Source organism: Dendrobates tinctorius, unplaced genomic scaffold (assembly GCF_039654945.1).
Source record: "Dendrobates tinctorius isolate UK_male_01 unplaced genomic scaffold, ASM3965494v1 ptg000021l, whole genome shotgun sequence".
NCBI lineage: Eukaryota > Metazoa > Chordata > Amphibia > Anura > Dendrobatidae > Dendrobates > Dendrobates tinctorius.
This window is the reverse complement of record NW_027361689.1, coordinates 29,808,413-29,832,243: the sequence shown is the minus strand read 5'-3', so window position 1 is coordinate 29,832,243 and position 23,831 is coordinate 29,808,413. Positions and strand designations below refer to the sequence as shown.

General features: G+C 41.4%; 1 protein-coding gene across 1 annotated transcript in view; it reads right to left on the bottom strand.

Annotated features, from left to right (window-relative positions):
* Positions 1 to 23,831, bottom strand: part of VSNL1 (visinin like 1) — a 182,892-nt gene that overhangs the window by 15,158 nt on the left and 143,903 nt on the right. Inside the window, exon 3 of the mRNA XM_073568266.1 lies at positions 2,353 to 2,568. Within this exon, the coding sequence (XP_073424367.1) occupies positions 2,353 to 2,568 (216 nt within the window). The remainder of the gene's footprint in view (positions 1 to 2,352; positions 2,569 to 23,831) is intronic.

Genomic DNA, 23,831 nt, shown 5'->3' with positions numbered 1-23,831 from the left:
AAAAAACAGAACTAAGTTTTTGGTCAATTTGTAGTTGTGCAAAAATTGTAATTTTTTTTTTTTAATTTTGAAGACTGTGCCGGCAGCTTTTTGACAAGTGGTTGGAGCTTAGGCAGGAGGAGGTCTGGCTGACCAAAGGTGACAAAATTGTCATAATTTACCGTATGTCAAAAAAGTGCTGTGAATTACAGCAGCAGAGCACTCCAGCCTTTGACAGGAGTAACATTTCTGGCAATGGTGCTTGGCAACTGAAAGATGTGCCACATTCATTAAAGGGGTTGTCCAGGCTTGGGGCTCGAGGTTGAAGTCACTGTATGTGACTGCAGATTTGTGAATCCTCACAGCACACAGTGTCCGCGCTGTCTGGATTTTCCGGTGATGGCGCTGGATTCGGGCAGTCATGTGACACATACTTGTGGCCACATTCCAACTAGACATGTTCGGACTCACTCAACTCACTTGTATTGAGAAAGTCCACGAAGTCTAGTCGGCACATGACTATGTGTATGCAAATCATTCTCCCGCCCACTCCCAAGACTGGAGCACAAAAAATCGGTGTTGATGAATCTGGGCCGCTATCTCTTGTACATATTGCCTTCCTTTCAATGACAGCTCTGTCTGTTATGGGGTATTGACTTGATACCCCTCTCTCCCTATGACGCCCGCCCCTATGATGCCTCTTAGTCTTCCATATCATCATCTGCTGATGTGAACGTGTGGCCATACCAGATGCATCGTACCCTTCAGCTGCTGCGTTCTGTGCGTGTTCCTTTCTCCTGCGTGTCCATTATTCATAAGATTAGGAATGTATGAACACAATATTATGACAACGAGCTACGTCTGTATAAAGATGTGCTCTTATCTCGTTTTGCTCGCCCCCGGCCTTTGGTTACAGCACTGACAACTGCAAAATGACACACACGAATAGCTGGAATAAGCTACTGATATAGCAGAGCTGGGGTTTGTCATGTGATTCTTTGGAAGAGCAGATTAAAGAAGAGCTGTTTGCTCCTAATTTTATATAGGGCAGCTGCTTAAAGGGGATGTGTCTCATCTCCTGATAGGTCCGTTTTAGTAAAGACTTGTATTCTCGTTTTAGTAAAGACTTGTATTCTCCATAGAAAAAACTAAATTTGGATCATGTTTTCCTATAACTTTATGTTGTGCCATTCCTCTGTTATTCCTCCCAGAAATGTATGATTATATGGAAATCTGGGTGTTAACATTTCCCCTCTTCAGAGTCACTCTGTGCAGGGACACACCCACAAACTTGTTACTGATTGGACACCTTCACTTTGTAGGAACACACCCACAAACTTTTTAATGATTGGACAGAAATACTCTGTGTAGGGAGACACCCACAAACTGGTAACTGATTTGATTGAGTCACTGTTGGGACACACCCACAAACGTGTTACTGATTGGACAAAGTTACTCTGTAGGGACACACCCACAACTTGGTCACTGATTGGATTGAGTCACTCTATATAAGGACACCCCCCCAAACTGGTCACTGATTGTATAGAGTCACAAACTGGTCACTGATTGGACAGTCACTCTGTGGGGACATCCCCCCAAACTAATCACAGACTAGTCACTCTGTGCAGGAACATATCCCAAAACTGGTTGCTGATTGGACTGAGTCACTGTTGGGACACCCCCACAAACTGGTTACTGATTGGATTTAGTATAAGGACACACCCACAACCTGGTCACTGATTGGATAGGGTCTCTTTGTGGGGAGTCACAGATTGGATAGTCACTCTTTGCAGGAACACACCCACAAACTGGTCACTGATTGGACCAAGTCACTCTCTGTAAGGACACACCCACAAACTGGTCACTGATTTGACTGAATCACTCTGTGTAGGGACAAGCCCTCAAACTGGTATGAATTGTCAATTTCTCCATAAATTTCAAGAAGGAATAACGGGACTGGCACATTCTAAAGTTGTAAGGAAGTGTGCTTGGGAATTGTGATATGAAGAAGTAAATAATTATTTACTAAAAAAGATACGTCAGTGCCCTTTAATTGACAGTCCTATGTAACATTACAGTCACTGCTATAAAGGTAGGGGAGGTTACAGTCACACTAGAGCCACAGTGCGGGAGAGAAGCTGAATTCCTCCTTATCAGTGGATGGCTTTATAACACAACCCTTAAGCATTCATAGCCGGGCGGTGTTATCACATTGTGCAATGTAGCCGGAGACAATGCCCCTCTAACACTACATCCATCCAGCTTTGTGCCGTGTTAATTGCCCTCCATAAAAGCGTTCATCTCCGCTGCCCACGATTAGCCGCGTAGTTCGGTGACGTGCGTCCTAGCGAAGCTCCGCGGACAATCACTCACCTCTATGATCTCCAGCATCTCCACCCTGGTGATTTTACCATCTCCGTCCAGGTCGTACATATTGAAAGCCCAATTTAGTTTCTGTTCGAAGCTTCCCCTTGAAGTTATGGACAGTGCGCAGATGAACTCTCTGAAGTCAATGGTCCCATCTCCGTTTTTGTCAAAGGTTCTGAATGCATGCTGGGCAAACTTTGATGCGTCTCCGTATGGGAAAAACTGGGAAGAAAAAACATAAGACATAATGTAAGGCGCCAGTCACACAAGGTTTTTCTGCTGCACCGATCCACCCGTAAAGTTACAAGATACAATTCTGGCTACCACTAGGGGGAGCTCCGGAGCTTACTGCATACATCACATGTATACACTGAGCTCAGGATGCAGTGTGTTCCCTTACTGCTCAGCAGAGGATTTGGAACAAAGTGTCAGAAGAAAAAAATACCTGTCTCAATACAGATAAAGTAAAAAAAAAAAAAAAAATGTTTCCCCACTAACTGAAACCCCTAAACATGGTCAAAGGGGCTTTTGCTTTTATATAGCATATATTTCTTTGTATATCCTGGCTGAAGAAGGAGTTAATTAAAAAACCAGTGAGTTATTTTTGATGGGGAGTTTGTAACTCTTATCTGTCTTTTTTCCTGAACTCCTCTGTACTGATTTATGACCACAGGCCAAAGCTGAACTGAACTTTGATGTGGTCATAAAAAACTGAGAAAAGATCTGGAAAGAATCAAATAAAAAAAAAAAAAAAAAAAAGAAAAAAAAAAAGAATTTCAAAGGAGCTCTCTGAAGGATTCTTAGTTAACTAATTCTGCAGCCAGCAATGCAGAGCTCACTGAAGGATTCTTATTTAACTCATTCTTCAAACGGTAATGTGCAGAGAAACAAAGAGCTTGTATAAAAAAAAAAAAAGCCAAACTTTGCAAATTTAATAAAAGCCAGTTGCAAAAATAGTTTTCAGCCCTAAATCCATGCATTTATGCAAAAGAAAATGCCCCTGAAGGTATCCATATCTTTCTATAAGCATTTTTCTTCACCAATATGTCAGATTTATAGATCACCTTGACATGTTTTTCCATTTTAGAAAAGTATTCATGGTCTTCATGGGATCAAATTTCCACTTGCACTTTATTTTAAATCTTACATTAAGGGAAAAGGTAAATGGGGGAGAAAAAAGTGCATATGTGCATCAGAAAAACATCCAAAAGATGCAAGGGGCAAGCGGTAAGTATCTAGATACAAGGTAATACTTATACAGACCAAATGTCTACAAGAAATAGAAAAGACTAAATGGGTAATTAGATATAGGTAACATAACTTTCATCAGACAGAAGGCTCATAATGAGCACAGAGTCATAGATTCACACATAATAAGTCTTACCCAGGTAGCTGTATCAGAGACACAGCAGGACCTGCACCCACCCCAACGCGCGTTTCGGCCTGGCCTTTGTCACGCCCCCTGTTCCCTTAATGTCCTTTGATGTTGGCACTGAAAATGCTTTGTGTATCCTATGTGTTGGTACTATTGCTATAATAATGGTGCACAATCTATTGCGGAGTATTATTTTTATACTGTAGTGCAGGCGTGACGTATACGATGTGATATACAGCATAAAGAGACTATATAGCAGCAGGTTACTCCGGGTCTTTATGGATCCTACTTAGGATGTCTGCCACTTCCATCATTTCCTGACTCAGGGACAAGAAAACTTGCAGAAGAAATGCTGAAAACATGTAATATCAGGAAAAACTGAGCAGAACAGTGGAATACAGTAGAACAGCAGGTGAAATGAAGCATCCGGGACGTCATCATTGCGCCATATTCTATATAGGCCGCTCATAAATCATGGAGCCACATTTAGCTCTAATCCCGAGCTCTAGCTCTACAGCTTCCTGCACATTGGGACGGCCAGAGTTGAAGTCGATGAATGTTATGCATCAAAGTCAAGTGTTTTACTGTGCGATCGATATCTAATGTCCACATGGAACTGCAGCCCAAACAGGGATCACGTTTTGCAGTAAATCGTACATTTTCTTGGCTCCAAATCTTTATCCTAGTCCTCCTTCTCTACTTAGTGCAAATTAGCGGATTGTGAGGTTTACTGGCGTGTAAGTCATCATTTTCTGCCATTTTTTTTTACTTCTCAGAAGACGAGAAGAGCTACCATCACAATTTGCAACCAGAAAATGTTCTCTAATTCTACATCTATTAGTTAATTGTAGCCCTGAGGAATTTACTTTGAAAAACTCAAGAGCCATTGGCAGATGAAAGCGAAGGGCTCCACTGAGAGAATCCGAAGCGTCTAGGTGTCCTGGTCAGTATCTTCACTAAGCCCCCACTACTGGACCCATGGCTGACATGGGAACAGCTGCAACATTACCCAAAGACAGTCCAAAAATTAGTGTTTCCGTAGTAGAGTTGAAAACTGGTGCATGCACATAGCGTTGGCTATTGTGTGGGAAAAGTAATCAATTTTGCTCTGGGCAGAGCCAGCTTCAAGCTCATTTGGGGCCATCCAGACTGGAGATAGAAAGTTTAAGATTCATTACTTTTTCCAAAACAATGGATAACTGACATTTTTGCTGGAAACCAGTGCATGCGCAAAGTGTTGGCTCTTCTGTGGGAACAGTAATCCATTTTGCATTGTGCACATTCAGTCTCAAGCTCTTTTGTTTTCCAAATGTTTTATTTGAGTTTCAATAAATGGGGAGGATGGGGAAGGAAAGATGGGGAAAAAAAGGGGGGGAATGTAAAGGGAAAGAAGGAAAAAGGAAAGACAATAAAGTCCAAATATAAAGAAGACATAAAATGAAACAAGTTAATGCAGAAGCATATTATGCAGTGAATTATTACAAAGGTAGGTATTTCAGCATATATTTGTTCCAAAGACCCAAACACAAGGGGCCTTAGGCAGGTGCACGCTGGGTGAAGACTTAAGAGACCAACTCCAGCCATCTAGACCATTTCCTAGATATTTAGCAAATTGATCATGCACATTCGCAAATTTCAATTCAAAAGAATGATGAAGGCTAAGTTTGTCTATAATTTCATTAATTTGTGGGGGTTTTGGGTTTTTCCACAGAAAGGCAATACTATGTTTGGAGACTAGTAAAATGCGCATAATCAATAGCCTGTTAGTAGGGTCAATTTTTTCTGCGTCCAGAGAAAGAAGGGCCAGACGAGGAGACAAAATAAGTCGTGTTCCTAGGATAAAATCAATAAGGTTAGAAATCTTTCTCCAAAAGGGAACAATTTTGGGACATTGCCAAAATATATGCAAGATATTTCCTGGCCTTCCACAACCCCTCCAACAGAGCGGAAAATTGTCAGGGATGATTCTATGAAGTCTAACCGGGGTATAATACCATCTCGTTAAAAGCCTGAAGTGGGTCTCTTGTAGTGATAAGGAAATGGAAGAGGCATACGAGAGGGTACATGCCTGTTCAAGGTCAGAAGGGTCAATTGTCATGTGCAATTCGGTTTCCCATTTGACAATATTTTGAGTCTTTACCGCTTCAAAGCTATTGTTACACCATTTGTACGTGTATTCAAAACTCCAAAAAATATTATGATCTATATTACAAATAAGGTTAACTGCTGGTTCAGAGATTCTCGGGTAGATAGTGAGGAACGCATGGATTATGTCTTTGAGGATAACATATTGTAAGAAAGCAGGGGTAGTAGAGTGAAATCTTTCTTTGAGTTTATTGTAAGGTGTACAAGTAATGCCATCGTATAAATCTTTAATTTTTTTAAGTCCAAGTTCAGATCAAATGGGGTCAATGGTCTGATTAGACGCTTGAAAGATAACTGATAGAGCCAGATTTTTTATTGTGACTTCTTTGTTAGAGCCTCTTTTTGGAGCAGAAAATTTTTTCCAAGCTTCAGAAATAGCTTGAAAAAAAATCGGATGAGAATTTGTAAATAATTTTTTATGAAGGAGTTGGTTCAGAATTAGTAGGTGAAGAGGTTTATAATTATTAAAGAACAGTTCTAGTTCATGCCAAGCTGGTGTCGTATGATGGGGCCACCAGTATGAGCTTTGTTTGACTAAATTTGCAATGTAATAGGCCGTAATATTTGGGGAACCAGCTCCACCATAAGATTTATGGTTGTATAGAATATTTTTTGCTATTCTGGGTCTTTTGTTATTCCATATAAAGGAGTTTAATAAGGCTTGAAGGTTTGTGAGAGAGGAAGTGGGTATTTTTTTTTAAAGGCAGCGAGCGAAGTAGGTATAGGATTTTTGGGAAAATATACGACTTGATCATCATGATTCTTCCCCACCAAGAAAGCCCATCATCTCTAGATGTACGGAATTCAATAAAAAGCTTTTTAGTAAGCAGCTCTAAGTTTATTTTTATTAGAGAGTTTACGTTTTTGACGAATTTTAGTCCTAGATATGTCAGCCCATCAGTGGCCCACCCCCAAGGTGAGAGGCCCTCAATTTCCTCTTGGTCTGATCCTAGGTTAAAGCCAAGTATTTTGGATTTTGAGTCGTTTATTTTGAAATAAGAGATTTTAGCAAAAGTCTGGATTAAGGTTTGTAAGGCAGAGATAGAGTTCCTTGGATCTGTGAGGGTAAGATTAATATCGTCTGCATACAACGGTATTTTAAAATCTTTGTGCAAAGTTTTGATTCCCGAGATCTTTGTGCTGTTCCTGATTAGTTGGGCCAGAGGTTAAATAGCTAATGCAAAAAGCAATGGTGACAATGGGCAACCCTGTCTGGTCCCATTAGCTATATTAAACGTAGAGGAAAGATGATTGTTGGAATAAACCCTTGCACCAGGGCCGGAGTACAAAGTCATAATACCTCTCGTGATCTGAGAAGCCATTCCAAATTTTTTGAGAGTTGCTTCGAGATATGACCAATTAAGGCGGTCGAACGCTTTCTCAGCATCAAGAGAAATAAACAATGGCCCTGAATTTGTTCGAGGAAATAAGCTTAACTATGTTAATGAGTCTTCTCGTACCATCTATGGATTGTCTTCCTTTGATGAAGCCTATCTGATCATTGGAAATTAAACTCGGGAGGAATTGATTAAAGTCCCTTTTACATTTAGCGATGGACCAGCGATCCCGACCACGATACGACCTGGTCAGGATCGCTGGCGCATCGCTAAATGATCGCTAGTGAGCTGCCACACAGGCAGATCTCACAGCGATGCAGCAGCGATATAGCGGACGATACTTACCTTTCAGATGCGGCAATGAAGACGTCCTCCCGCCCGCCTCCACACGTCGCTCGTCGGCGCCACAGGAAGCCCAGCAGGAAGTGCCCGACGAGAAATGGAGCTGCACGATCTCGTGCGATCAGCGATGGACAGCGGGGGAGCCGGTCGGAGGTAAGTATCACACATAGCGATATCGCTATAACGTCACAAAATCGGTGATGTCATAGCGATATTGCTAGCGATATCGCTATGTGTAAAACCCCCTTTAGTCTATTGGCCAGGATCTTTGCATAAATTTTTACGCCTGCATTGATGAGGGATATAGGTCTATAATTAAAAATTTGGCTAGTGTCAGAATTTGGTTTTGGGATTACGATAATTGTCGCTTCCAGCATCTCTTTAGGAAATTGACCTGTTTGGAAAGCCGAGTTAAATACTTTGACAAGGTGGTTACTAAAAGACTTGAAATAATCATTACTAAACCCATCTGGGCCGGGTGATTTGATTGTTTTAAGTTTGTTTATGGTATCTAGGACTTCTTGTTCATTGAAGGGAGAAGACAAAAATGATTTCTTCAGGGTTAAGCTTTGGAAGGTTCATGCTGGAAAGAAATGATTCAATCTCTGAGGTAGATGGCTGCATATTGTGGTTGTCTTGGTTGATATTGTACAGATTTTTGTAATAATCGGCAAAAGCTCCTACAATATCTTTAGGGTGGACCAGGGATGTACAGTACCATTAGAGGAAGTTATGCTGTCAATTCTATTCCGTTTCCGTATATTCTTAATTCTGTTTGACATGTATTTTGAATGGCGATTTATAGATAAGTAATGTTTGCATTTTGCTGATCTAATAGATGAGTCGTAAAAATTGAATATGATTTTCCTTAACTGCAACCTGAGATCAGTAAGTTCTGATAATACAGCTTGTTTGTTAGAGGAAACAGAGGATCGACATAGTTCCTCTTCTTTAGATTTAATAGACTGTTGTAGGGTGAGGATTTTATCCCTATTAATTTTTTTTTGTATGGAGGAAATTTGAATCAAGACTCCCCTCAACAACGCCTTGTGAGCATTCCAATAAGTAAACGGATTGAGGAGGTTTGATTCGTTTTCACTAAAATAATTTTGTAAGGCTGAGCTGATTTCAGATTTGATGGTGGGGTTATGAAGCAGAGAGGAGTTGATTTTCCACATGAATTGGGGATGAATTGGGGACCCTATTATCAGTTCTACAGTTACCGGGGAATGATCTGAAATAGATTTATTAAGTATGGAGCTGGAGGTGAACCTTGGCAAGGAGAAGACATCTGTGAGTATCAGATCTATTCAAGATGCCGACTGATGGCCATCAGAAAAATGAGTAAATTCTCTAGATGTGGTGTTCAAACAGCGGAATGAGTCGAATAGCTCGTGATTATAAATCCAGCTGTTCAAGGATTGCGTTTTTTGTCTGCTGGGAGAGGTGGAGTCTAGTACACCACCTGGCACCATATTAAAGTCCCCTAACAAAAGTAGGGTTTCTGATCGTAAGGTGTCTAATTTTTTCATTAGCTTATTCAGGAAGCTAATTTGTCTGATGGTGGGAACATAAGTATTAACTATTGTGAAGGTTTGGCCGTTCAATTTGCACAGGAGAATATGATAATGTCCTTTTTCGTCTTTTACTTCAGAAAGCAATTCAAAGGAAATTGAGTTACTAATCAGGGTTAAAACCCCAGCTTTCTTTCGTGGGCCGCAAGATTCAAATACAAATGGGAAATTTTTGAGATTTATAGAAGGGTGGTTGTCTTTTTTGAACTTGGTTTCTTGAAGGCATACAACCTCAGGATGCATCCCGTTAATCTCCCTACCAATGGAAAATATCTTCCAAGGGCTATTTAGCCCCCTGACATTGTATGATTTTAATTTTATTTTCATGTTATAAGAATGGCTGGATTCGTATGAAGTGGGGTAGAGGAAATGCAGTAACCAGAGTGCACCTACCTTTGTAGAACTTAGTTGTCCAAAAACCTCAAACTATATACCTATTTGAAATCAAAAACAAAAGAGACACAAAAACAATAAGAACAAAATTGTCCTTCAGGAAGAGCCGATTCGGAAGGCTCTAATTCCTTAGTGGGGAAAGTTTGTGTATGGATCCCATTGGAGGCATCCCTTGGCATAGCAACACTATTACCAGAAGGAAAATAATCTCATGTGATACATGAGTCCATAAAGTAGTAGAGAAGTGAGAAAACATGTGGAAAGAATAATAAGCAGTACAATACAATATATTGACCAAATAATCAAGAAGTGTAGAGAGGCCTTATAACAAGGTGAGTAAATATATTGGCCAGGTCTCTCCGTTGGATCATCCCTTCTCTGACAAGGGCCCAGGGTCTTGAGAGTTGGAGATTCTATGGCAGTCAGGTGTCCTGTAGTAGGACAGGAAATCTTGTCCTTCTTTAGGTGAGAATAGGACGGTCGTCTTTCCTTTGTAGATTATCAAAAGTTTAAGTGGGAAGCCCCATTTATTGGGGATATTATTTTCCCTCAAGGTGGAAGTGACTGGCTTAAAAGACTTTCTTCCTTCAATCGTTTCCTTTGAAAGATCCGTAAATAGCTGAAGGTGAGCATAGGGTTCTGGAAAGCCTCCTAGATCTTTAACAGATTGTTGAATTTTTTCCTTAATCTTGAAGAAGTGTACCCTTAAGATGGTATCTCTAGGTAGATCTTTATCGATATTCCGTGGTTTGGGAAGTCTGTGGATCCTATCTATGATGAGATCTTGGTCTGTAAGTGTTGGTAGTAATTTTTTGAAAATTGTCTTGACGAAGTCTTCTAGTTTATCCGGTGAGATAGATTCTTGCATTCCTCTTATTTTCAAGTTGCTTTGTCTGTTCCTGTCTTCTATATCCGCAACTTTAATTTTAAGTCTGTGAAATTCAGATTTGAGGTCATGTTTGTCTTTTGGTAAATCATCAGTGTGTTCTTCCACTACAGTTAGCCGTTTTTCGTGGTTGTCTAACCTGCTGCTAAATTTATCTAAGGTGGGCTGTAAAATTTTATTTTGGTTTTCAAATGATTGAGACATACTGGACGTGATTTTCTGGGCGAGAGTATCCATGTAAGAGTGTATGGATATAACATACAGATTTTGGGAAGGAGAAGGATTAGTGTTATCCATCTTAAATTTTGACCTTTCCGGCGAAAAGTTTGGTGAATTATCTCCAGACTCAGGACTTGAAGCGTTGGCTGGCGATGTGAATTTTTCAGAAGTTTTACCAGGATTTTTCCTTTTTGATGAGAGAGATGTATCCATGACCTCTTTATGAGGAGATCTGGCCTTAAATGGGTTAACGATATCCACTTGATCTTTAAAGTGAGGCTTGCAAGAATCCTGAAATTTTTGTGCTTTTTGAGGAGTCGTACTAGACACTTTCGTTGAAGTGGACACTGGAGTAGCCTTGTGACTCATCTTGGCCCCTTTTTTGAATCCTGCCTTGCAGTGATTATATTAGAGAGAATTGATATTATTGGTGATGTTTATACTGAATAAACGTTAAAAATATAGAAAATTCTTGTGTCTTCCTATGCCTTTTTATAAAAGGGAACGTGAGGAATGAAATACACCACAGAATCAGATGGCACTTTTAATATTGTATGATGCATACAGTAAAATCCTTTATTAACTGCGCGCCGATATAGACGCGCTCCCTGTGACTTTAAATGCAGCCATGACAGGCGGCTAGTCTTCACAGAGGGCTCAGTGACGTCAGTCCCCGCTCATAAAATATGCAACAGGGGAGCCGGCAGCTGATAAACGGCACCGCTGAAGAAAGGCAGATCACCCCAGTGGAGCCGCACAGGAGTGGTGGGGGAGCGGAGGTAACATAGAAATAGGCACAAATCACGGACTATTTTGTGTCCTTCCGCCTCACAGATCTGTTATGACAGGAAAACGGCGTACTTGAGATAGGACGTTGAGATGAAAGAGATCCCTCCGCAGCCGTTATAGCTCCCGAAGCCTCGCACAAAGCAGGGGAATATAGCTAAATTAGGACACCCTGGGACTTCCAAAGGGTCTAAAACAGAAAAGAGGAGATTCCAAAAAAAAAAAAAGTCAATGTCTTTTAATTAGCGAGAGAAATCCTGTCAGATTAGGCACAGGGTGGGGACTATTTTGTATCCTTCCGCCAATCAGCTGGTATATGACAGGATTTTTCTAAAAAAATATCTCCAAAAGACAATAAAAATCTTTAAAATGTGGTAGACAAGCGTGGAGATACTTTTTCTGAGGACAAGGACAGCCGGTGGGTAATGGAAGGAGCAGGGAAAGCTTTTTTTCCACTCACAGTTCAAAATGGTGTCACCTTGCAGTAAAATGGCGTGAACAGGCCTCAGATTTCAAAAATGTCTTTTTTAATGTCAAAAGCTCAGTTCAAAGGGTATCAGAAAGTACCTCTGAGTAACGAGAAACCAATCCTTCCGTGGGTTATCGAAGAGAGCGATTTTCTTTTGCTTTGTCGCTTTAGGAGATGCCTCCTGAGAGATCCTGAGCCGTGCGTGTTACACCATCGCCAGCTCAGGCCACGCCCTCTCAAGCTCTTTTGGGGCCACTTTGTCTAGAGGAAGAATCTGGTCACGATTGATTACTTTGTACAAAACAATGTACAGTGATTGACATAGAGCTAAAAACTGAAACATGTGCATAGTGTTGGTGCACAGTGTGGGAAAAGTAATCCATTTTGCTCTGCGCAGACCCAACCTCAAGCTCATTGAGGGCCATCAAGACTAGAGCATCAACAGAGCGAAAACAATGCTCATGATTAGCTGAAACTGGTGCATGCGCAGAGTGTTGGCATTTTCCATTGTGCACATCCAATCTCAAGCTCAAGCTGGGTCATCTAGACTGGAGGAAGAACAGACCAAAATTACTTTGTCCAAAACAGTGTACAAAGACTGACAATGCGCACGTGCTGGTCTTCATGTCACGGGGTTACTGCAAAAGTGTGGAGCCAGAAGACCGCAGCATCTGTTCGCTCCTACTCCGGCGCTGAGAAGAAGCAATTAACCTTCATTTTAAATGTATTCCTTCTGGCAGAACGGGGGTTAATCGGACATGTTGGAAATCCCTGTGCTTACAGCTGAGCTCAGTTAGCCACTCCTTTTCCCTTTATAATGTAGGCTCTGACACAAATCCTTGTCAGAGCTAGCATTTGCTGCATGGCTAATGGAGGGAGAGGAGTTATCTGTGACTGGTGCGTGGTTTTTAAGTGTGAGAATTCTCTTCCTTCTCCTACTTTGGTTTTTCCCCCCGTCCTGCACTCCCTGGTGAATTCTTCTGTTACATGAGTGAATATTTTGTATGCCTGGAGTTTTCTGTTAACCCTTGTTTGTGTTGCCTTGTTTGTTGGGTTGGTGTACTACGGTGCACAGTAGCACCCCTCTTCCCAGTGTGTGGGAAGAGAACAGAAGTATTCCGGGGAGTAGGGCAAGATAGGGTACCCCCTAGTGTTAGAGACAGGGAAGGAGCCCATGATTTGGGGTCACCCGACTGCTGTGGCGTGACACTTCAGCTCTGAGCGTTTGCTTTGCTGTGGGACGATTAATCAATTCTGTGCCATTTTCCATGACTTTGTCTATCAGTGTAAATTCTTTTTGTCCTCATTATTATACATTTATTAATCGTTTTGCACCAGCTTTTTTTTACAAATTGCACAATTTTCTAAAAGTGTTACAGAATTGCATGGGTTTTTTCTTTGCTCTTTTGCAAAGTAGCTAAATCCACATAATGTGGTCATGATCTTGCCATCTTCCCAACTGTATCTAATATACAGTAGATCATGCAATCCACCTTTAGTCATAAGTTCCAACATCATTTTTAGACTTAAAAAATAGAAAAAATGTGGAGCTCCTATTAGTGGCAACATTAGATAAAAGGCTTTAGGGTTTTCTATAGAAAATTCTGAATGGATTTAATAGTCTTGGTTTTCTAGCTGTTGTTTTATGACATAAACTTCACAAAACGAAGTTCTAGAGTGTGATCGGTGAAAGACACATCACTTATAGATATCAAACACCAATGACAGTTCACAATACTCTAACATAAGTCCCCGTTGGTAAAACCCCTCACTATGGTCGAAAATGAAATTTGCTGTACTTAGGTGGACAGAGGAAATGGTTGGCATATGGTTGGGAGCACAAAGGTGATAGAGTACTGTATATCTTTGGGTGTGCAGAAGTAAAAAATTGGAGAATTTGGGTGACTAAGGTATAGTTTATTATATAGCTGGGCAAACAGAGGTAATGGATGAACTGTTTGAGCCAATGGTGGAAATTAGAATATGATTGGTAATGGAGGAAAGGTTAGAGACAATGGTGGAAAACCTGGTTGGGCGGTTAGCAGTTATAATAGATAATTTAATTGGGTGGAAGGTGGTATTAGAGGAAAATTTGGTAAGCTGGCCAAAGGAAATGAAAGAGAGGGTAGAGCAGACCTACTCAACATATGACCTGCGGGCTGCATGCGACCCGCCAAAGGATGATGTGCAGCCCGTGGCGATGTCTCCCTTTTTCCTGTATTCAAACATATTTGTGCTGCATTTATGTGCTGATGGTTGTTCTGGTGCTGCATCCATGTATTGATGATGGTTCTGGCACTGCATTCAGGTGCTAACGATGGTTCTGGTGCTGTATTCATGTGCCGACAGTGGTCCTGATTGTGTACACATGTAGCAATCCAAAACATGTCTCATGGCTATGTCAAAACTTAGAAATCCTCAAAATTTAGAGTTTTGACAGAATCTCTTGAAATTATCCTCAAATACTCAAAACTTGGTTCTGGTGATGTATTATTAATGTACTGATGGTGGTTCTGGTGATGTATTCATGTAAGTACCACTTTACATTTTTGCACCCATGGGGATTGCTTCAGTATGGCATTGCGGCCCTTGGACCAAAAAAAAATGTTGATTACTCCTGGGTTAGAGGCAATGGTGAAGACTATGGTAGGGTATCCAAAGGTAATGGAGGTGATGTTAGAGGGAATTAGTGGAGAATATGGTTGGGAGGACAAAGGTAATGGAGTAAAGGTTAGACTGGTGGAGAATATGTTGAGTGTACAGAGGTTAGGGGCAATGGAAGACCGTATGGTTGGATGTACTGGGGTAATGATGGAAAGGTTAGAATCAAAGGTGGAAAATAGAGCTGGGTTCGTACAGGTAATGGAAGAGAGCTTCGATGCAATGGGTGTATAGATGTGATAAGAGAATTTGACTGAGTGTACACCGGTAATAGTGCAGAACATTGTTGGGAGGACAGAAGCAATGCATGAGAGGTTAGAGGCAATGGTGGAGGATGTGGTAGTGTAGACTAATGATAGAGAGTTTGGTGGCCTGAACAGGTTGGATAGACAGAAGCAATGGTGGAAGGGCAGAGAATGGATGCAGAAATTAAAAATGAAGAAGTGGTAAATAGTATAGTGGAGAGAATGGAAGGATGGATAGTGGCAATATAGAAAAGAAAGGAAAAACAGACATGGTGGAAGCGTAGACTGAAGTGCTAGAAGAGAGGATGAAGAGATTGAGAATATAAAAAAGGCAACAAAAAGTGGGGCAAAAAAGTATTTAGTCAGTCAGCAATAGTGCAAGTTCCACCACTTAAAAAGATGAGAGGCGTCTGTAATTTACATCATAGGTAGACCTCAACTATGGGAGACAAACTGAGAAAAAAAAACCCAGAAAATCACATTGTCTGTTTTTTTTTTCATTTTATTTGCATATTATGGTGGAAAATAAGTATTTGGTCAGAAACAAGCAATCAAGATTTCTGGCTCTCACAGACCTGTAACTTCTTCTTTAAGAGTCTCCTCTTTCCTCCACTCATTACCTGTAGTAATGGCACCTGTTTAAACTTGTTATCAGTATAAAAAGACACCTGTGCACACCCTCAAACAGTCTGACTCCAAACTCCACTATGGTGAAGACCAAAGAGCTGTCAGAGGACACCAGAAACAAAATTGTAGCCCTGCACCAGGCTGGGAAGACTGAATCTGCAATAGCCAACCAGCTTGGAGTGAAGAAATCAACTGTGGGAGCAATAATTAGAAAATGGAAGACATACAAGACCACTGATAATCTCCCTCGATCTGGTGCTCCACGCAAAATCCCACCCCGTGGGGTCAGAATGATCACAAGAACGGTGAGCAAAAATCCCAGAACCACGCGGGGGGACCTAGTGAATGAACTGCAGAGAGCTGGGACCAATGTAACAAGGCCTACTATAAGTAACACACTACGCCACCATGGACTCAGATCCTGCAGTGCCAGACGTGTCCCACTGCTTAAGCCTGTACATGTCCGGGCCCGTCTGAAGTTTGCTAGAGAGCATTTGGATGATCCAGAGGAGTTTTGGGAGAATGTCCTATGGTCTGATGAAACCAAACTGGAACTGTTTGGTAGAAACACAACTTGTCGTGTTTGGAGGAAAAAGAATACTGAGTTGCATCCATCAAACACCATACCTACTGTAAAGCATGGTGGTGGAAACATCATGCTTTGGGGCTGTTTCTCTGCAAAGGGGCCAGGACGACTGATCCGGGTACATGAAAGAATGAATGGGGCCATGTATCGTGAGATTTTGAGTGCAAACCTCCTTCCATCAGCAAGGGCATTGAAGATGAAACGTGGCTGGGTCTTTCAACATGACAATGATCCAAAGCACACCGCCAGGGCAACAAAGGAGTGGCTTCGTAAGAAGCATTTCAAGGTCCTGGAGTGGCCTAGCCAGTCTCCAGATCTCAACCCTATAGAAAACCTTTGGAGGGAGTTGAAAGTCCGTGTTGCCAAGCGAAAAGCCAAAAACATCACTGCTCTAGAGGAGATCTGCATGGAGGAATGGGCCAACATACCAACAACAGTGTGTGGCAACCTTGTGAAGACTTACAGAAAACGTTTGACCTCTGTCATTGCCAACAAAGGATATATCACAAAGTATTGAGATGAAATTTTGTTTCTGACCAAATACTTATTTTCCACCATAATATGCAAATAAAATGAAAAAAAAAAACAGACAATGTGATTTTCTGGATTTTTTTTTCTGTTTGTCTCCCATAGTTGAGGTCTACCTATGATGTAAATTACAGACGCCTCTCATCTTTTTAAGTGGTGGAACTTGCACTATTGCTGACTGACTAAATACTTTTTTGCCCCACTGTATAAACAATTGTTAGGAGGTAATGGCACCGAGTGGCTATAGATAACGGAGAAGACAGGGAGATTGAATGGTAATTATATGTAATAGACGAGAAGTCAAAAGATGGCAGAAGTGATGGGTGGAGAGAAATAAAACGGGTAAAGCAGGAGGAAGAATGAAGGCGATGAAAATGGTAGTCTGTGAGACAATGGAGTATCCAGTGGACAAAGAAACAGATCGCATTATTGAGAAGAGCGAGGAGGGAGATGAGATAATGTGGAGATTGGGCAAGGAGAGACAAGAACTGGAAAAATGAATTGAAGACAAAGGTTAACAGAAGTAGAAAAGCGCAGTGAAGAAAATTAGTGGAGGCAAAAAGAAAGAATAGTAGATAGAGGGAAGGTCAAAGAGGACAAAAGAGTGGATAAAGGTGGATAAAGAGATATGGATGACACAGGGTAATGGTAAAGGAAATTTTGGGATAGAGGATTGGCTGGGGATATAGATACGACAGGGGGTAAATAAGTATAGGTCTACTGATGAGTGGATAGAGTAGTAGGACAGCACGTAACCATGGAAGTTGACCATCTTCGTCCATGTGCTCTATAGGACATATGGAAAATATAGGGAGTGGCTTTTTCTTTTGAAGGTCGGTCAGTAAATTTATTAGGAAATGTGAAATATAACATTTCCCCCTAAAATAAATCAAAATTCTTCATCAAATTACTTTTTGGGACCCCAAGTCACACGCCAATCTGGTTACTAGGACAGGATTTACACTCGGTTCGCAGACAGCTGCCAGGGATATTGAGGCAGACGATAAAATAATGAAAAAAAAGGTGAAAAAGAAACGACAGGTTTGGTTATTGCAGTTTGAGAATTCATGAAGCACAGCGACAGGATTTACTAGACTCATTTACTATACAGTATTCAGCAGAAAAGGAAAACAATCACAGCCCTGCCACCAAATCAATCCCGCTCTCCCTGCGCAATTCCACCGAGAGCGAACTGTACAACTGATGAAAGGCAAAAAAAAAAAAATCAAACCCGCAATGATTTTTTTTTTTTTTTCATTCATTTACTAATAGAAAAAAAAAAAGGTCAGACCAACACAGCGGGATCATCAAAGGCTTTTTTCAGTCTATTTCACTTCTCTTATCTGAATGGGAAAATCCGAGATCTGAGATAGTAGGAATCCAGTGTAAATTTACTTCAGTAAGAAGCTACTGAAAATCTCTGTCTTAGGGCTCATTCACACTTGCGATGAAATCAGACAAATGCAATCCGCTCGATAAAAAAAAAAATCAGCTTGAAATCGGACCAGTGTTATTCTATGATTGTGTGTTCATCTGCGTTTTTTGGTTCCAGTTCTGATCAAGTCACGATCGGACTGAAAAAAAAAAAAAAAAAAAAATCGTAGTATGCTGCGATTGTAATTGGAAATTGGATCGCATCCTGCAATAGAAGTCAATAGGTGCGAGAAAAAAATCATAGCACTCGGACCATGCAAGCGCCATCCGATTTTTACACACCGATCGCATTTGAAAAGCCGGCAACTCATGTGCCCGCATACAGTAATGACACTGATCGGTTAGAATAGAATAGATATATACATAGGATACATAGATATATAGATAGATGTCAGTAACACACACATATACAGTGGGTACGGAAAGTATTCAGACCCCTTTAAATTTTTCACTCGTTGTTTCATTGCAGCCGGTTGGTAAATTTAAAAAAGTTCATTTTTTTTCTCATTCATGTACACACTGCACCCCATCTTGACCTACAAAAAAAAAAAAAAAAAAGGTAGAAATTTTTGCAAATTTATTAAAAAAGAAAAACTGAAATATCACATGGTCATAAGTATTCAGACCCTTTGCTCAGACACTCGTTATTTACATCACATGCTGTCCATTTCCTTGTGATCCTCCTTGAGATGGTTCTACTTCTTCAATGGATTCCAGCTGTGTTTAATTAAACTGATAGGACTTGATTTGCAAAGGCACACACCTGTCTATATAAGACCTCACAGCTCACACTGCATGTCAGACCAAATGAGAATCATGAGGTCAAAAGGAACTGGCCAAGGAGCTCAGAGACAGAATTGTGGCAAGGCACAGCTCTGGCCAAAGAATATCTGCAGTACTCAAGGTTCCTTAAGCCCCCGTTACACACTGCGATATCGCTAGCAATATAGCGGTAAAGTCACTGATTTTGTGACGTTGCAGCGATATTGCTAGCGATATCGCTGCATGTGATACTTACCTCCGACCGGCTCCCCCGCTGATTATCGCTGATCGCGCGAGAAGCTGCTGGACCATTCCTCGTCGGTCACTTCCTGCGGCGCTTCCTGTGGCGCCGACGAGCGACGCGTGGAGCCGGCCGGGAGGACGCAGGATCGCCGCATCTGACAGGTAAGTAGCGATCCCCGTCCCCAGCGATGTCGCTGGTGAGATCTGCCTGTGTGGCAGCTCACTAGCGACCACCTAGCGATGCACCAGCGATCCTGACCGCGTCATATCGCTAGTCGGGATCGCTGGTGCATCGCTAGGTGTAACGGTACCCTAAGAGCACAGTTGCCTCTATAATGTTTAAATGGAAGAAGTTTGGGACCACCAGAAGTCTTCCTAGACCTGGCCGTCCAGCCAAACTGAGCAATCGTGGGAGAAGAGCCTTGGTGAGAGAGGTAAAGAAGAACCCCAAGATCACTGTGGCTGAGTTCCAAAGATGCAGTAGGTAGATGGGAGAGAGTTCCACAAAGTCATCTGTCACTGCAGTTCTCCACCAGTCGGACCTTTACGGCAGAGTGGCCTGACGGAAGCCTCTCCTCAGTGCCAGACATACGAAAGCCCGCATAGAGTTTGCTAAAAAAACACAAGAAGGACTCTTAGACTATGAGAAATAAGATTATCTGGTCTGATGAGACATAAATAGAATATTTTGGTGATAATTCTAAGCTGTATGTGTGGAGAAAACCAGGCACTGCTCATCACCTGCCCAATACAATCCCAACAGTGAAACATGGTGGTGGCAGTATCATGCTATGGGGTGTTTTTCAGCTGCAAGGACAGGGTGACTGGTTGCAATTGAAGCAAACATGTATGTGGCCAAGTACAGAGATAGCCTGGATGAACAAACGTCTTCCAGAGTGCTCTGGACCTCAGACTTTGCCGAAGGTTCACACAGCTAAGGCTAGTTTCACATTTGCGCTTTATAGCGCAGCGACGGCCTGCGCACGGCCGCCGCTAAGCCCCGCCCCCTGCCGGCTCCCTGCCCGCCCCATCCGGTCATCGCCGCCTACTAGTGCACATGGGCGCTTGCGAACTGTGCACCCTATCTTTAGCATAGGGTGCGCAGATCGTGCGCTGGACGTGCGCTAGCAGGATTTTGCCGTGCGCTGCGCACTTTTGAAGGTGCGCCGTGCGCGCCGAAATGCAACATGCTGCATTCGGCGCACACGGGCGCACTTTCAAAAGTGCGCAGCGCACGGCAAAATCCTGCTAGCGCACGTCCAGCGCACCCTATGCTAAAGATAGGGTGCGCAGATCGCAAGCGCCCATGTGCGCTAGTAGGCGGCGATGACCGGATGGGGCGGGCAGGGAGCGGGGCTTAGCGGCGGCCGTGCGCAGGCCGTCGCTGCGCTATAAAGCGCAAATGTGAAACTAGCCTAAAATAACAAAGGAGTGGCTTCAGAACAACTCTGACAATTCTTGACTGATCCCTGACCTAAACCCAATTGAGCATCTCTGGAGAGAACTGAAAATGGCTGTCCACCAACATTCAACATCCAACCTGATGAAACTGGAGAGGAACTGCAAGAAAGAATGGCAGAGGATCCCCAAATCCAGGTGTGAAAAACTTGCATTATTCCCAAGACGACTCATGGCTGTACTAAGCTCAAAAGGGAGCTTCTACTCAATAATGACTCAATACTTTTGGACCACCATGTATGTGTATATATATATATATATATATATATATATATATATATATATATATATATACATACACACACAACGACAAAGCAAAGTCCAGCAATAACGTGAGCAATCCAGGATGCTGTTAAAAAATGTTTTCTTTTTATTCATAAATCCATTAAAATGCAATGGTCCAAGCAGTTCAAAACAGCAATAACGCAGGAAAGTCGTGCAGATAGGACTACGCGTTTCAGCGGTAGAACCCGCCTTCTTCACGGTCCAGAATCTAATCTGCTTTCCAAATATGGAACCTTATATACATCCCACTCCCATCAGGGTAATTATAAACATATGTGAGAGACTTAAAAACATGTGCTATAAAAGCAGATCAAACATATAAACTATCCACATATTGATCAGTATACAACAAGCATAAAGATTATAAGGAAAGAATTCAACATATTGGAGAAAAGTACATTAGGAATGTCCAATAACCTGACCATAAGATTTAAGGCCCTGTGCACACAGTGCAGACTCCGTGCAGTTCCGCAGCAGATTTGGCCCTGCAGGTCCGCAGCAGAACTGCACGTGATGCACAGTAACATTTAAGGCCATGTAAAACAAAAAAGGCTGTGCACATGCTGCAGATTTTTCTGCGCAGATCTGGTGCAGAATAAAAGAAGCAGCATATCGCTTCTCCTGTGCGGCTCTGCTGCAGCTCTCCACCTGCTCCATTATAGAAATCTGCAGGTGGAAACTGCAGGGGAAATCCGCACAAAAACTGCACCAAATCTGCGACAAATCTGCAGGCAAAACGCAGATCATCTCACCTAAAGATTTAGCAAAATCTATGCGGAAAACTCCACAGCAGAATCGGCACCATGTGCACATAGCCCCAGTGGTACAAAAACATAGAACAATAATATTAACCAGCATTATATAATACAAATATATCAATAGTGCATAATGATATCCAGGCGGTTATTAAAGCCCTGTGGCATGCGAGTCCCCAACTCAGATATCCACCTACTTTCTCTTGCAAGCACTTTTTTATGAAAATCTCCCCCTCTCAATGGTTTTTTTACATGCTCTATGCCCATAAAGGAGAAACCGCGTAAATCCCCATTATGTTTTTTTGAAAAATGTCGGGATACTACTGATGCACCAACCATAGGCAAATTACTAGCGTCTGATAGGTGTTTGCGGCTTCTAGTTTTAAGGGGGTTCATCGTGCAACCTACATATTGCATACGGCATATATTGCAATTAATTAGATACACTACATTCTCTGTATTACAGTTTATAAAAGAACAAACATTAAACTGTTTTTTATTGGAGATAGATGTAAATGTTTTAGATTTATTAGCAAAACCGCAGCACTTACAGATATTGGCACCGCATTTAAAAAATCCTGTTGTTTTTAACCAATTGCTAGGGGAAATTTTATCTGGATCTTTGAACATGCTGGGTGATAATAGTGTAGCTAAAGTCGGGGCTCTTCTTGCCACAAAGGCAATATCATTATTTTCCACAATATTTTTCAAAATATCATTCTGAGATAACAAGGGAAGATATTTTTTGATGATTTTAATAATAGAATTAAACTGAGGACTATAATTGGTACTGAAAACCACCCTAGATTTTTTAGAGTCAAACTGTCTTTTTTTCTCAGTAGATTCCAACAGCTTAACCCTATCCATGCCTGCTACTATTTTTCTGGCTCTGTCCAAGGACCAATTAGGATACCCCCTTTTTTTTAAATTATTACAGGTCATTTCAATTCCTTCCTCCAATTTGTCACTAGATGTAGTATTCCTTTTTAGTCTAATAAGCTCCCCCACAGGAATATTCTGAATGACATGTTTGGGGTGATTAGAGGAAGCCATTAAAATACTATTGCATGCAATGGATTTTTTATAGGGAGATATCCGAACCCCATCATTGTCCAGATCTGCGGTCAGTTTCAAATCCAAGAAGTTAATTGATACCTCATGACCACTACTAGTAAATTTTAGATTGAAATCATTCAAATCCAAATAAGAAAAGAAACTTTTTGCTGTTTTGAACTGCTTGGACCATTGCATTTTAATGGATTTATGAATAAAAAGAAAACATTTTTTAACAGCATCCTGGATTGCTCACGTTATTGCTGGACTTTGCTTTGTCGTTGTTCACATTTGTATGGATGGACTCCTACATCCAGATCCGGGCACAACAGAGTTAACCAGGTCAGCTGAGGTTCCAGGTGGTTCACAGGAGTGAGCTGGTCTACATTGTTGGATTTATATATATATATATATATATATATATATATATATATATATATATATATATATTTTTTTTTTTTTTTAAACGAATATTTCCTTTGACAACGATGTGTAAATGACAGAGAATTGCTCATGTTAAAATCACATTGCATTCTGATAGCAATCGCACTGCACTCGGATGTAAATCAGATGCTAGGTGTGAAAAATCGGATTGTTCTCACATGAAAAACGCATGACACTTGTATCTCCCTCAGAGGTGATGGGTCTTCCAGCAGGACAATGACCCAAAACACACTTCAAAAAGCACTAGAAAATGGTTTTAGAGAAAGCACTGGAGACTTCTAAGGTGGCCAGCAATGAGTCCAGACCTGAATCCCATAGAAAACCTGTGGAGAGATCTAAAAATGGCAGTTTGGAGAAGGCACCCTTCAAATATCAGGGACCTGGAGCAGTTTGCCAAAGAAGAATGGTCTAAAATTCCAGCAGAGCATTGTAAGAAACTCATTGATGGTTACCGGAAGCGGTTAGTCGCAATTATTTTGGCTAAAGGTTGTGCAACCAAGTATTAGGCTGAGGGTGCCAATACTTTTGTCTGGCCCATTTTTGGAGTTTTGTGTGAAATGATCAATGTTTTGCTTTTTGCTTCATTCTCTTTTGTGTTTTTTCATTTAAGGCAAATTAAATGAAGATAATAATACCAAAGAATTTGTGCTTGCAATCATTTTCAGGAAGAAACTGAGTATTATCTGACAGAATTGCAGGGGTGTCAATACTTTTGGCCACAACTGTATGATACACAGATTGAGTCCATCAATACAAGCTCATAATGCGGGTCCCATATTCTCCTTTATAATGTCCGTACCTTACTAAGGCATGTGGATATGTGGATGAGGGTTGTCTTCATTAAAAATCCATTTAAATCAAGAACATATTGTATGTAT